We start from the raw sequence: 12,551 nt of genomic DNA, 5'->3' as shown, positions 1-12,551 counted from the left end.
AAGTCTGTCCACATTAGTTTGTCCACAATGTGGACATCTCTATGGACTGATAGACCTGCTGGGGTGTTGATGACATTTGCCCAGTAGGACTACACAGTCTGTGTGGACAGAGGTTTCATTGTTGGCCCTGCATGACCATACATTCAACTGGGCAGAGGATCATTGCATGCTTCGTTTCATGTCGGTTAGATTAATACCATCATTCTGGAGCTGTGCATGCTTGGTTTCCATGGACTGACTAATTATGATTACTGATAATATACCTTTGTTTTCTATTTCTTTATTACATGGACATCATTACATTTCAAATATGGTGGCTTTTTAGGTCAGTCAGTCAACAAAATGGCATCATTTGAAATAATCTTATATACCTACAATATGATATATAAAGTCTTCTTTACATTATTTACTTATAAATATAGAATCCTCTATAGTGATAATGTTGTTCATCACAATGATTATGGGATTTGCATAAAAGAAAAGTCCGTAGTAGATATCTTGTAGAGGTGAATAATTTGTTTTAATGTCTTTAATGCAATCAAACTCTTGATTTGAACAGCCATGTTTGATGCTTGTAATCAGATTTTAATTGTGGACAATTATAATTGTAGTGGGTGGCTCAACTTGTCATCGTCAGCCAAGAGAGAGAAAAATGAGACGGAGGACCTTATCACATGGACATGACCCTGATTACAAGGTCAGTATTATGTCACACAATCTGATGAGGTCACATGTCATTAAAAGTCAGTGTAATATCACAGGTCTTGACTGGGTCACATGTAAAGGTCACTTGCCTGGGCCACATGTCAAGGTCATCTGCTTGGGTCACATGTCTAGGTCGGTATAACATCACATTGCCTGTCTGGGCCACATGTCTAGGTGGGTATAATATCACATGGCCTGTCTGGGCCACATGTCTAGGTCAGTATAACATCACATGGCCTGTCTGGGCTATATATATATCTAGGTCGGTATAACATCACATGACCTGTCTGGGCTATATATATATCTAGGTCGGTATAACATATCACATGACCTGTATGGGCCACATGTCTAGGCCGGTATAACATCACATGGCCTGTCTGGGCCACATGTCTAGGTCAGTATAACATCACATGGCCTGTCTGGGCCACATGTCTAGGTCAGTATAACATCACATGGCCTGTCTGGGCCACATGTCTAGGTCAGTATAACATCACATGGCCTGTCTGGGTCACATGTCTAGGTCAGTATAACATCACATGGCCTGTCTGGGTCACATGTCTAGGTCAGTATAACATCACATTGTCTGTCTGGGCTATATATATATCTAGGTCGGTATAACATCACATGGCCTGTCTGGGCTATATATATATCTAGGTCGGTATAACATCACATGGCCTGTCTGGGCCACATGTCTAGGTCAGTATAACATCACATGACCTGTCTGGGCCACATGTCTAGGCCGGTATAACATCACATGGCCTGTCTGGTCACGGGTTGCATGTCATAAGGTCCATTTTAGATCAGGACCCTGATTACATAGTTATTAACTAGGTATAATATCAAGGTTATGACCCTTACAACAGTTTCTAGGCGACAGTACAATGTGGGATTAATCTATTTCTTTGTTACCATGGCACTGATCCCAAGGTCACATCTGAAGGTTAAGGCTTACATGTATAATGTTGATTGGAATTCTCCTGATGTACTTTAAACTGTCTCCACCAATATGGAAAGTAATTCTAAGGCATCAATTGCAGATTTGATAAAAGAAATTGAAATTTTCTTTACAGGGTGACAATGAAGTGCTGTATAAAAAGATTCAACATGCTACGTCCTTTGATATGCCTGAGCCACGTGATGAGATGGAACTCACTTATCGACAAATTGCAATGCAGAACAGTGCATGTACAGACTATCTCATCCCACACACACAGGGCACACCAAAGTATCTCCAGCTCATCCGTGACCCGGTAGACCGACGCAAGTCCTCCCAGGGGTCAAGTCGACACAGTTCCTGTTCCAGTGATATTTACTCCCTAAACTCCAGTCTACAAGTGGCACTTCCTCCCCTCAAGCAGTACGAATCTATCCATTCCATAGACTCGGACCTGTGTCCAGATGTCCCATACTCCACAGTCAACACCATTCCAGAGGGTTATGAATTTGTTCCTTATCCTTCCCATCTCACCAGAAATAAAATGGCCACCCCTGATGGGTATGCTATAGTAAATGGCCCACCACGGCGAGTGTCATGTAGCAGCTCACATGATGGGTCAGGTGTTCACAATAATCCGTGTGTCTCAAACAGTTCAATTCCTACAGGATACAGTCCAACTGATGCAATAAGTTCTTCTAACAGTCAATGTGTAACAAACAATTCAGCTCCTTCAGAATACAGTTCATTTGTTGGGACCAGTTCTCCGAATACTCGGTGTATCCCTGACAGTTCACTTCCAGCAGGATACACAACAGTCAATATTCCACCTAAGACTGGCTGCCCTGTGGGGACGAGCAGTAGTGCAGAGGTGATCATCAGCTACCCGCGGGCCACGGTAGAGCGGGGATACAGTAGTGCTGAAGCACGTCTGTATTACACAGGGACAGCCTCAGACTTAGCAAACAACCTCAAAAACAAGCCCAAGGCTATATACCCTCACATTGCCCTCACAGACAGCAGGAATTATGTAGATTGTAACAGAAACAAGGCCTCGTATCTCAGCCAAGCTTCCAATTCGGACTGTTCTCATCTCACACAGAACAAACTGCAGGCATACTGGGCCAGTAATGGTCGCATCCCAGGGGGTCAGGATTCCAAGGCCCCTGGGGGACGGTCTCGTGGACAGGTCTACCCTCTCAGTGAGGCCCTGGTGTCGGGCTACTCGGATGTACAGGCGAGTCTGGTATGACCAGGGATTTCTCACACTATATATACTCTCTCATACAGAAATGTCACCTGTGTGGAAAAATCTATGTGTGGATACAAGAGACATCTTAAAAGATTATTTTGGCCATTGGAGATGGCTCAATTAAACATGGACATTAAGGATATCTCAAGACATTTGTATAAGATGTAAGCATTTAATGTCCAAACTACTGGGCAGATATATTAGGATATCGCTGTATGTATCACCCTTATAGAGTGGACAAATTGTTGAAGACTGACAAAATAATTGTTTGGATCATAAGGATGGTCAAGGATACTGTAAATGTTTATATTTGACACACTCTGATTTATAATTGATATTTAGCCAGTGTCATATTGATGTACTGGAAAAATAACAGGTCAGAAAAGTGATGAAAATTCACATCATGTAGTACAATATAGGAAACATGTTAAAATAAGTTTATCACTATATATATACAACAGATCGCTATAATCAACAGATAGGTGATCTTCATATCCAAGACACCTAGACACCTAACACTATCCAAGACACCTAACACTATCCAAGACACCTAACACTATCCAAGACACCTAATACTATCCAAGACACCTAGACACCTAACACTATCCAAGACACCTAGACACCTAACACAATCCAAGACACCTAACACTGTTCAAGACATTAACACTAGCCAAGACACATAACACTATCCAAGACACATAACACTATCCAAGACACCTAACACAATCCAAGACACCTAACACCATCCAAGACACATAACACTATCCAAGACACCTAACACTATCCAAGACACCTAACACTATCCAAGACACATAACACTATCCAAGACACATAACACTATCCAAGACACCTAACACTATCCAAGACACCTAACACTATCCAAGACACCTAACACTGTTCAAGACATTAACACTAGCCAAGACACATAACACTATCCAAGACACCTAACACTATCCAAGACACCTAACACTATCCAAGACACCTAACACAATCCAAGACACATAACACTATCCAAGACACCTAACACCATCCAAGACACATAACACTATTCAAGACACATAGCACTATCCAAGACACCTAACACTATCCAAGACACCTAACACCATCCAAGACACATAACACTATCCAAGACACATAACACTATCCAAGACACATAACACTATCCAAGACACATAACACCATCCAAGACACATAACACTATCCAAGACACCTAACACAATCCAAGACACATAACACAATCCAAGACACATAACACTATCCAAGACACATAGCACTATCCAAGACACATAACACTATCCAAGACACATAGCACTATCCAAGACACCTAACACCATCCAAGACACATAACACTATCCAAGACACATAGCACTATCCAAGACACCTAACACTATCCAAGACACATAGCACTATCCAAGACACCTAACACCATCCAAGACACCTAACACTATCCAAGACACATAACACCATCCAAGACACCTAACACAATCCAAGACATTAACACTATCCAAGGCATTAACACCATCCAAGACACCTAACACTATCCAAGACACATAACACCATCCAAGACACCTAACACCATCCAAGACACCTAACACCATCCAAGACACCTAACACTATCCAAGACACCTAACACTATCCAAGACATTTAACACTATCTAAGACATACACTACAGCCTATTTGGTATCCATATTGATTAACGAAAAAATATTGAAATTCTAGAATATCTGCCATGACTATAATTAGCTCATCTGCTCCGAAGGACAAAGGTGAGTTTATGCCATACTGTGGCGTCCGTCGACATTCTGAATTACTGATTGGATTTTAACCTATTTTACTGGAAGCACCTGTAAGTGGTGGGGATTCAAAAACTACAAAGGGCTGACCCCCTCACCCACCCACCCCCCACCCCCCACCCCCCCTCCAGGGACTGGGGGAGGGGGGCCAAAAGGGAGCAATATTGCTATAAACAACTTCTTGTCTGAAATTAAGCAAGGAATATCATCATATTTGACTGGTCCCTGGATGGTGTTGATTCAAAATTGTACATATGTACAGTATTAAATGTTAGATCCAAAACCAAGAAAAACAGTATTTCTAATTATAGCCAGGTGAGCAATTCAGGCCCTCTGGGCCTCTTGTTTTATTTTACCTACACTTTTTGTTTGACCATTAACTTGAGGCTGTAACATGTATAAAGTAGTGAATGTTAGTCTTGTTTTAATAAGCATTATCTGCTTTCTTTACATTGCGAAAAATGGTGTATGTAATATTAACATGTCAGTGAAAACAATATTAAGCATTGTTTTAAAAAAGTATTTTATGTTGGAAGAAGTAGAACGATTCCACAGTATTGCCAAACAATGCACAACTAGTGAAACCAAAGATAAGTGGTGTAATACATGATGTGTAAGTGTGATAACTATGTTCACACACTGTTTATACGCTATCTACATAGCTATATAGCTTCCTCACTTACACCGGTCACTGAGGTCACTGAGGTCACTCAGTCCTTGGGTTAATAGAATTATAGACATGATGTAGTGTTCTCAGAGACAACACTTTAAATCCTTTGATATATTGATCCCCCATCCTGTATATAGGATCTTTTAAAGCAATACAAAATTCAGAATGAAGCCATTTTCAGATACTGTAATATAGCTGGAGCCATTTATTACAGCTACCTTTCACTAAAAGTGTTGATATATATATATATATATTTGTGATTATTGTACCTTGTTACGACTTTTGTCTTGTTGATAGTGTTTATGATGTTGTTTATCAAGTTTAACAGAGTCCCATTTATTGTTCTGCTCAGTAGAGTATAGCTATTGTTTGTGTCAGAGTTTAACTTCATCTTTGTTTATAATGTCATCCTGGTTTTGTAGTAACCTTGACCTCCATTTTCTGTCCAAGCTTAACTTGCCCACTGTTTATGTATGAGGTGACCTTGACCTCTATGCTTTACCATGTTCTGTAGCCATTCCAACTAACACAAGGCATACCGCTGAAGGGAGCTAACTCTCATGTGATATAAATCACGTTTTTAGATAAGCAGTTATAAAATGACAATGTAATGTTATGAAAAAGGTGACAATCATTTTTTATTTCCAATAAAGTTGAACAATGGTGCTTGATCTGGAATTGAGAATGCCCATCATCAGGATTCTCTGATAAAGGACATACTGCTGAGACGAGTTGGAATGGCTGTATATTTTTGATGAGTCAACATTTGTATAGAAGCCACAATACACTAACTGGATGGGTTCCAGTTGTGGACAATTCCGCACTGTTATGAATTTATCTACAGATAATACCCTGGGTACTGTTATTTCTAAACTCAGCAAGAATCAAAGATTCCTCTTTTAAGAATTGCCATGTTTTGTCTACTGTTAACACATGGGGCAATCATTTACATAAAATCCTCTTAGACCTCAAAACCATCCCTAAAGAATGCTTCAAATTTCAAATACATTATTGGGTCCTAATACTGGTTAATCAAGACAAAAGAGGTTCCTCACATTCCCTTTTCTTACTTAAAGTACTGGGGTCTTCACTATTTATAGAGAGGATTGCCTATATTTCTGATGTAAAACAGACACCTGTATGTCTGTATCTGTACATCTTAATCTAACAAATACGCTGATGCCTATTGGCAAGTGATGTGTAGGGAATGTGGGAACCAAGGATGTGTAGGGAAGGTGGGAACCAAGGATGTGTAGGGAAGGTGGGAACCAAGGATGTGTAGGGAAGGTGGAAACCAAGGATGTGTAGGGAAGGTGGGAACCAAGGATGTGTAGGGAAGGTGGGAACCAAGGATGTGTCGGGAAGGTGGGAACCAAGGATGGGTATGCAAGGTGGGAACCAAGGATGTGTAGGGAAGGTGGGAACCAAGGATGGGTATGCAAGGTGGGAACCAAGTATGTGTAGGGAAGGTGGAAACCAAGGATGTGAAGGGAAGGTGAGAACCAAGGATATGTAGGGAAGGTGGGAACCAAGGATATGTAGGGAATGTGGGAACCAAGGATTTGTAGGGAAGGTGGGAACCAAGGATGTGTAGGGAAGGTGGGAACCAAGGATGTGTATGCAAGGTGGGAACCAAGGATGCGTAGGGAAGGTGGGAACCAAGGATGTGTATGCAAGGTGGGAACCAAGGATGTGTATGCAAGGTGGGAACCAAGGATGTGTAGGGAAGGTGGGAACCAAGGATGTGTAGGGAAGGTGGGAACTAAGGATGTGTAGGGAAGTTGGGAACCAAGGATGTGTAGGGAAGGTGGGAACCAAGGATGTGTAGGGAAGGTGGGAACCAAGGATGTGTAGGGAAGGTGGGAACCAAGGATGTGTAGGGAAGGCGGGAACCAAGGATGTGTAGGGAAGGCGGGAACCAAGGATGTGTAGGGAAGGTGGGAACTAAGGATGTGTAGGGAATGTGGGAACCAAGGATGTGTAGGGAAGGTGGGAACCAAGGATGTGTAGGGAAGATGGGAACCAAGGATGTGTAGGGAAGGTGGGAACCAAGGATGTGTAGGGAAGGTGGGAACCAAGGATGTGTAGGGAAGGTGGGAACCAAGGATGTGTAGGGAAGGTGGGAACCAAGGATGGGTATGCAAGGTGGGAACCAAGGATGTGTAGGGAAGATGGGAACCAAGGATATTAGGGGAATGCAGGTCTGAAACACTGGAAGTAAACATTGATCCAGTTCTTTACATCAGACAGATGTTAAGATAGCGTAAATTTAATGTTGGTTAAATGCTTTTAATTTTGTCTAAATTTAAGATAGCTTGTTTAAAATACTGACTGCAATAAGGGGTTGTACATTGAAATATTTGTACATTCACAATTAAAAGGTTTGTTATAAACAAGCCTGATATTTTAATTTCGTGGTATGTAAATACATCTTAAGATGAAAACGTTGCTTGATATCTGCCATAAACAAGGCAATTCAGGTGAAATGGTCGAAATGTCAATTTGGAATAAGCAATAAAACATTTTCTCTTTGTGAGATTCAAGCCTTAAGATTCTCCGATGACCCTTGATTTGCCCATGTGTCTATGTATATGCTATGAGCAGGGTCCAAACCAGGAATTTTTGTGTACATTTGTTTATTTTGACCAAATTGTTTATGGCTGTCAGTTTTTTTTCCCGACAAACTCTCATTATCTTCCAGTACTCACTATAAACACTTAATATGGACTAGTTTCGGGATGGTTTTTTTATTTACAGATTTTGAAAATGATAAAATTGTCATATATAAAGAAATATCACAGCAGATAATTTTAAACTTGTACATTTTGTTTTGACAGGTTTTGAAATAAAATTATTTTTCTATCATTGCAGTACTTTGTACAAGCACTAGAAGTTCATACAACCCGGTATTTTGTATACTAAAGAAGATTGTATTAATATCAAACCTTTCTTAGATTTCTCGTGTACTATATTGCTATGAGTACAGCATTCCCCATGTACTGGTTTACAGGCACCAGATTTTGTTGTCAGTGTTATCATGTTAACCATTTTTTTAATCATCAGTCTTTATTGATTACAGATTATTTTATGATTAAATAAAGGATATGTTAAATTTTGAAAATGTTCTTTTTATTTTATCAGCAACAAATGAAACGGCATGTCACAAACCAAGTCACATGTATAAAAACCAAGTCACATTGTATCGGTAACACTTTATATTGAATATGTCTGTATCCCATTGCGTTCATACCACCGTAAACGCAATAAAAACACTGTTGTTCAATGCATATATTTACATCAAACAAATGATTGAAATACACTTGGAACTCTGCGATGAATTTTTGATAACAGGCTACCACCAGAAGTCTCAAATATATAATTTTTCGCGTAATAGCACTTTATTTGAAGTCTTGATATTTTTCATAAATGCATATATAGTTTTAACTACATTATATATGAACCAAAAGAAACTTTGTTTCTTTGTTACTAAAAGTTTTGACGTCACATCCCGTAGGTGATTGTAACATGGCAGGCGTAAACATCCCTATAAAAATATAAACACATTATGTGGCGGTTGAAATATTATCTCTTCAATAAAAATCCATCTTTATCTATTTATTTTCTCATTCATGCAATTACAACATTCAAAATATATATCTACTATCGAGATAAATTGGTTGTGTATTGTGTCGGTATGTACGAGTTGTCTCCCGTGATTACGGAGATAGCCGCTTGAGGTACCAAACGATTGGTTCCGCAATGAAATCCTATAGCTGATGCTATAATGTGAGGCACGCCTCCCATAAAAATAAAATAAAAGTTGGGACGAGTGGCGACGGTGGTTGCTAAGATAATATGGTTTCAGTGAATTTACGTAAAGACACCGGTATTGTAAACAAAATTAAAAGAAACAACTCAACATCTTTTATGCCTTTTAGGTTTTTAATTGATATACTGAATTCACAATCCACCATTTTATTACTATGGTTGTCAAGCATAGCGTGTATTGACACAGATTTAGTAGCGACGTGGTTGAATGTTCTATAGGAGCTGTACGCTTCAGCCATTTCTTGTTAGCCTACCTCGTGGAGAAGTTAAATATGCACCCACAATATTCAGTTGAGTTTTTAACAAAATACACACTTGACAGTAGCTTTATAGTACAGACATAAAGTAACAGAAGAAAACCCTAAAATTTTATTGATCATTCCTTTCAAAATGTCGCTGTCGAGTGGACGTTTCGTTTCAGTTAATCCATTGAGCCTATTTTCATTGCGTTTAAGATGGTATGAACGCAGAAAGAGTTTACCAAGCTGAAAAAGGGAGAGATGTAAATACATAATGTATAGTGATTTGGTCATCTTCTAGCTCTGGGGAATTTCCCCTTGCTTTAGCTCGATTGGTAAAGCGAAGGACTTGACAGCCAAGGATCATGACTTTGTGGAGACCTGTGGAGACATATTAGTTGCCTTCTTGTATAAGATAATAAACAAGAGGCCTAATAGGTCTGCATGCAGATACTAAGCTTTATTCAAATATCAGAGTAGGCTAGTCCAGCATACTATTGGCCTAATATCAGGTTTTGGAGCCTCTTAGCTATTTAGAAATCATTGTTGCAAGATTCAAGCCTTTTCCACCCATGAGACCTTTAATGAAGGTCAAGGTCATTCATTTGACAAAACTTGGTAGCCCTTCATCCAAGCATGCTACAGGCCCATTATTAGGTCTCTGGGCCTCTTAGATTGAGAAGAAGTTTAAATAGAATAAAAAGACATAAATAGCCCACTACCACGCTGAAACACAGTTTGGTGAGGATCACATCAGCAGTTCCTGAGACTAGCTAGTTACATTGCATCAGGACAGGGATGCGATGCGATGTGACAGACACGAGTCATGGCACGGGCATAAAAAGTTGACGCCAGATACATGTAACAACAACTCGAAATATTGTGAGATTTTCATTGTTTATTTTCATAAAATATGTTAAATTGAATTAATGCATGTACAAAATTAATAACAAGGTACATGTACATTGATAAGATTTTAAATTGTTTAAACAGAGGTTATTTACATGCACAGGCTTGCTTCATTTCACAATTTTATATTTTATCTACTACAGAATCACAATGAGCTAAGGAAAAAGATTTCATCTACTCACATGACAGGAAATGTACCACATTGTGTACATGGCCAACATCGACAGAATTACAATTTCTCTGATCAGTGCTCTAAAACATACTGTATCATACATACACAGACAATTTGATCTGATCCTGAATATCCTCAGGTAACCATTTTCTCATTACATTTTGACAGTTTTGGCTAAAACGCCAAACAAACAATAACATACAAGCTCTTTAACACATACCATGAAATGGCACAAAGCAAAATTATACAATATGTCTCAAAGAAGTATCCTAGACTACTGATCTCTACCTTAGTACACACTTATAGACCAACACACACATGGACATGTCTTTATGGAAGGATACAATGTAAAATATTAAGTTCTGCTGGCTGTAGCTGGTGTAAAGAATGAGATTATAATTATTTATATATTTTAGGAAATTCTGATCAAATATAATGAGGATTTGTCCGTACACCATATGAACAGACAGTTACTATCACCACAGAACACATGATATTGTGTGAGGACTAACTCGCTGCTATAGCAATGATGACTAGCATTAAGTGTGTTAGGATATGTGTGATGATTAGGGTTGTCAACAATTAACCGGTCACTCTGTCGGAAGTCTGTGAATTGGTTAAAACAATCGGTAACTGATTAATCGGACATATTATTACCACATCAAGAGCCCATAAGTTTACCTTAGTTGGTACATATGTAAAGATATCCGAGACAGGTGAACACTAATTATTATCGAATGGTCGTTAATAAAGCTGTGCATGGCTGTAATTTTTCAGTGTTGAGGTTAAGCTCCATACAACTAGAACATGCCTCCAGTACTGTCAAAAGCATGGATATACTTTAAAAGAGGACTAGAGGCCAAAATTGTGAAAATGTCATCTTTATCAGATTGAACTGGCTTATACAGGCGGATCAGCCGATATGTTGTATCATTTAAAGAAGAAACATATTGCCGATATAAGTGAAACCTTGGAAGAGAAACAACCATTAATGAGTGAGTTTGTTAATTCACCAAGTTCAAGACAATTGAGCGAGACCCAAAATGAGATCACCACATGGTCACCAGCTTTATATGTGAGTGTGATACGTCACAACATGTGATGTAACATGCGAGTTTACTCATTTGATGTTGTCTATGTGACTACTATTAACTAAAACATTTAATGTACATATTTAACTTCCGTACCAGTGTTCGACGTTCGCTTACTTTATCATGTATACAAGCAGTAAATGTTGTGAAAATACATTTGAATATTACAGTTTTCATATATGAGCAGTTTTAGTTTTTTTCATAATTACCAATTAATTGGTTATTTGGTTAGAAGATTTTTCAAATAACCGATTAATAAAATCTGACCGGTTTGACAGCCCTAGTAATAAAAAGCACACCAAGTCAGCAATGACTCACACCACATTTAACTTACATACTGGTAATATAGGAGATAATGTTTACACCACATTTAACTCACATACTGGTAATATATGAGATAATGTTTAACCTAATAAAGCCATATAATATGACACAAATTACAGCTATGACATTGGGTGGTTGGGTGGTTGGGTGTTCGGGTTTGCACAGTAGTAACACACTAGCCTTTCCCCTTCGTAAGCACTATTGGCTCACCTGTCCAACCACATGGTTTTCTCCAGGTGTGCTGGTCTCCTACCACAGTTAGACCCCTTCCCGGTTCTCCTCCCACAGTTAGACCTCTCCCTTGGTCTCCTACCACAGTTAGACCTCTCCCCTGGTCTCCTACCACAGTTAGACCCCTTCCCGGTTCTCCTCCCACAGTTAGACCTCTCCCTTGGTCTCCTACCACAGTTAGACCTCTCCCTTGGTCTCCTACCACAGTTAGACCTCTCCCCTGGTCTACTCCCATAGTTAGACCCCTCCCTTGGTCTCCTACCACAGTTAGACCCCTCCCCTGGTCTACTCCCACAGTTAGACCCCTCCCCTGGTCTACTCCCACAGTTAGACCCCTCCCATGGTCTCCTACCACAGTTAGACCCCTCCCCTGGTCTCCTACCACAGTTAGACCCCTCCCCT

At 39.6% G+C, this 12,551-nt stretch overlaps 1 protein-coding gene across 2 annotated transcripts in view; it reads left to right on the top strand.

The window, feature by feature from the left end:
- Positions 1–8,471, top strand: part of LOC117328169 (proto-oncogene tyrosine-protein kinase ROS-like) — a 31,477-nt gene extending 23,006 nt beyond the window's left edge. The window contains exons 24-25 of one of the 2 annotated variants that reach the window (XM_033885576.1): positions 612–697; positions 1,776–8,471. In XM_033885576.1, the coding sequence (XP_033741467.1) occupies positions 612–697; positions 1,776–2,891 (1,202 nt within the window). In that variant the 3' untranslated portion in view covers positions 2,892–8,471. The remainder of the gene's footprint in view (positions 1–611; positions 698–1,775) is intronic. The other variant, XM_033885577.1, reaches the window with a different exon arrangement.
- Positions 8,472–12,551: the final 4,080 nt, after the last annotated feature.

Source organism: Pecten maximus, chromosome 5 (genome assembly GCF_902652985.1).
Source record: "Pecten maximus chromosome 5, xPecMax1.1, whole genome shotgun sequence".
Classification (NCBI taxonomy): domain Eukaryota; kingdom Metazoa; phylum Mollusca; class Bivalvia; order Pectinida; family Pectinidae; genus Pecten; species Pecten maximus.
This window is presented reverse-complemented; position numbering and strand designations above follow the sequence as displayed.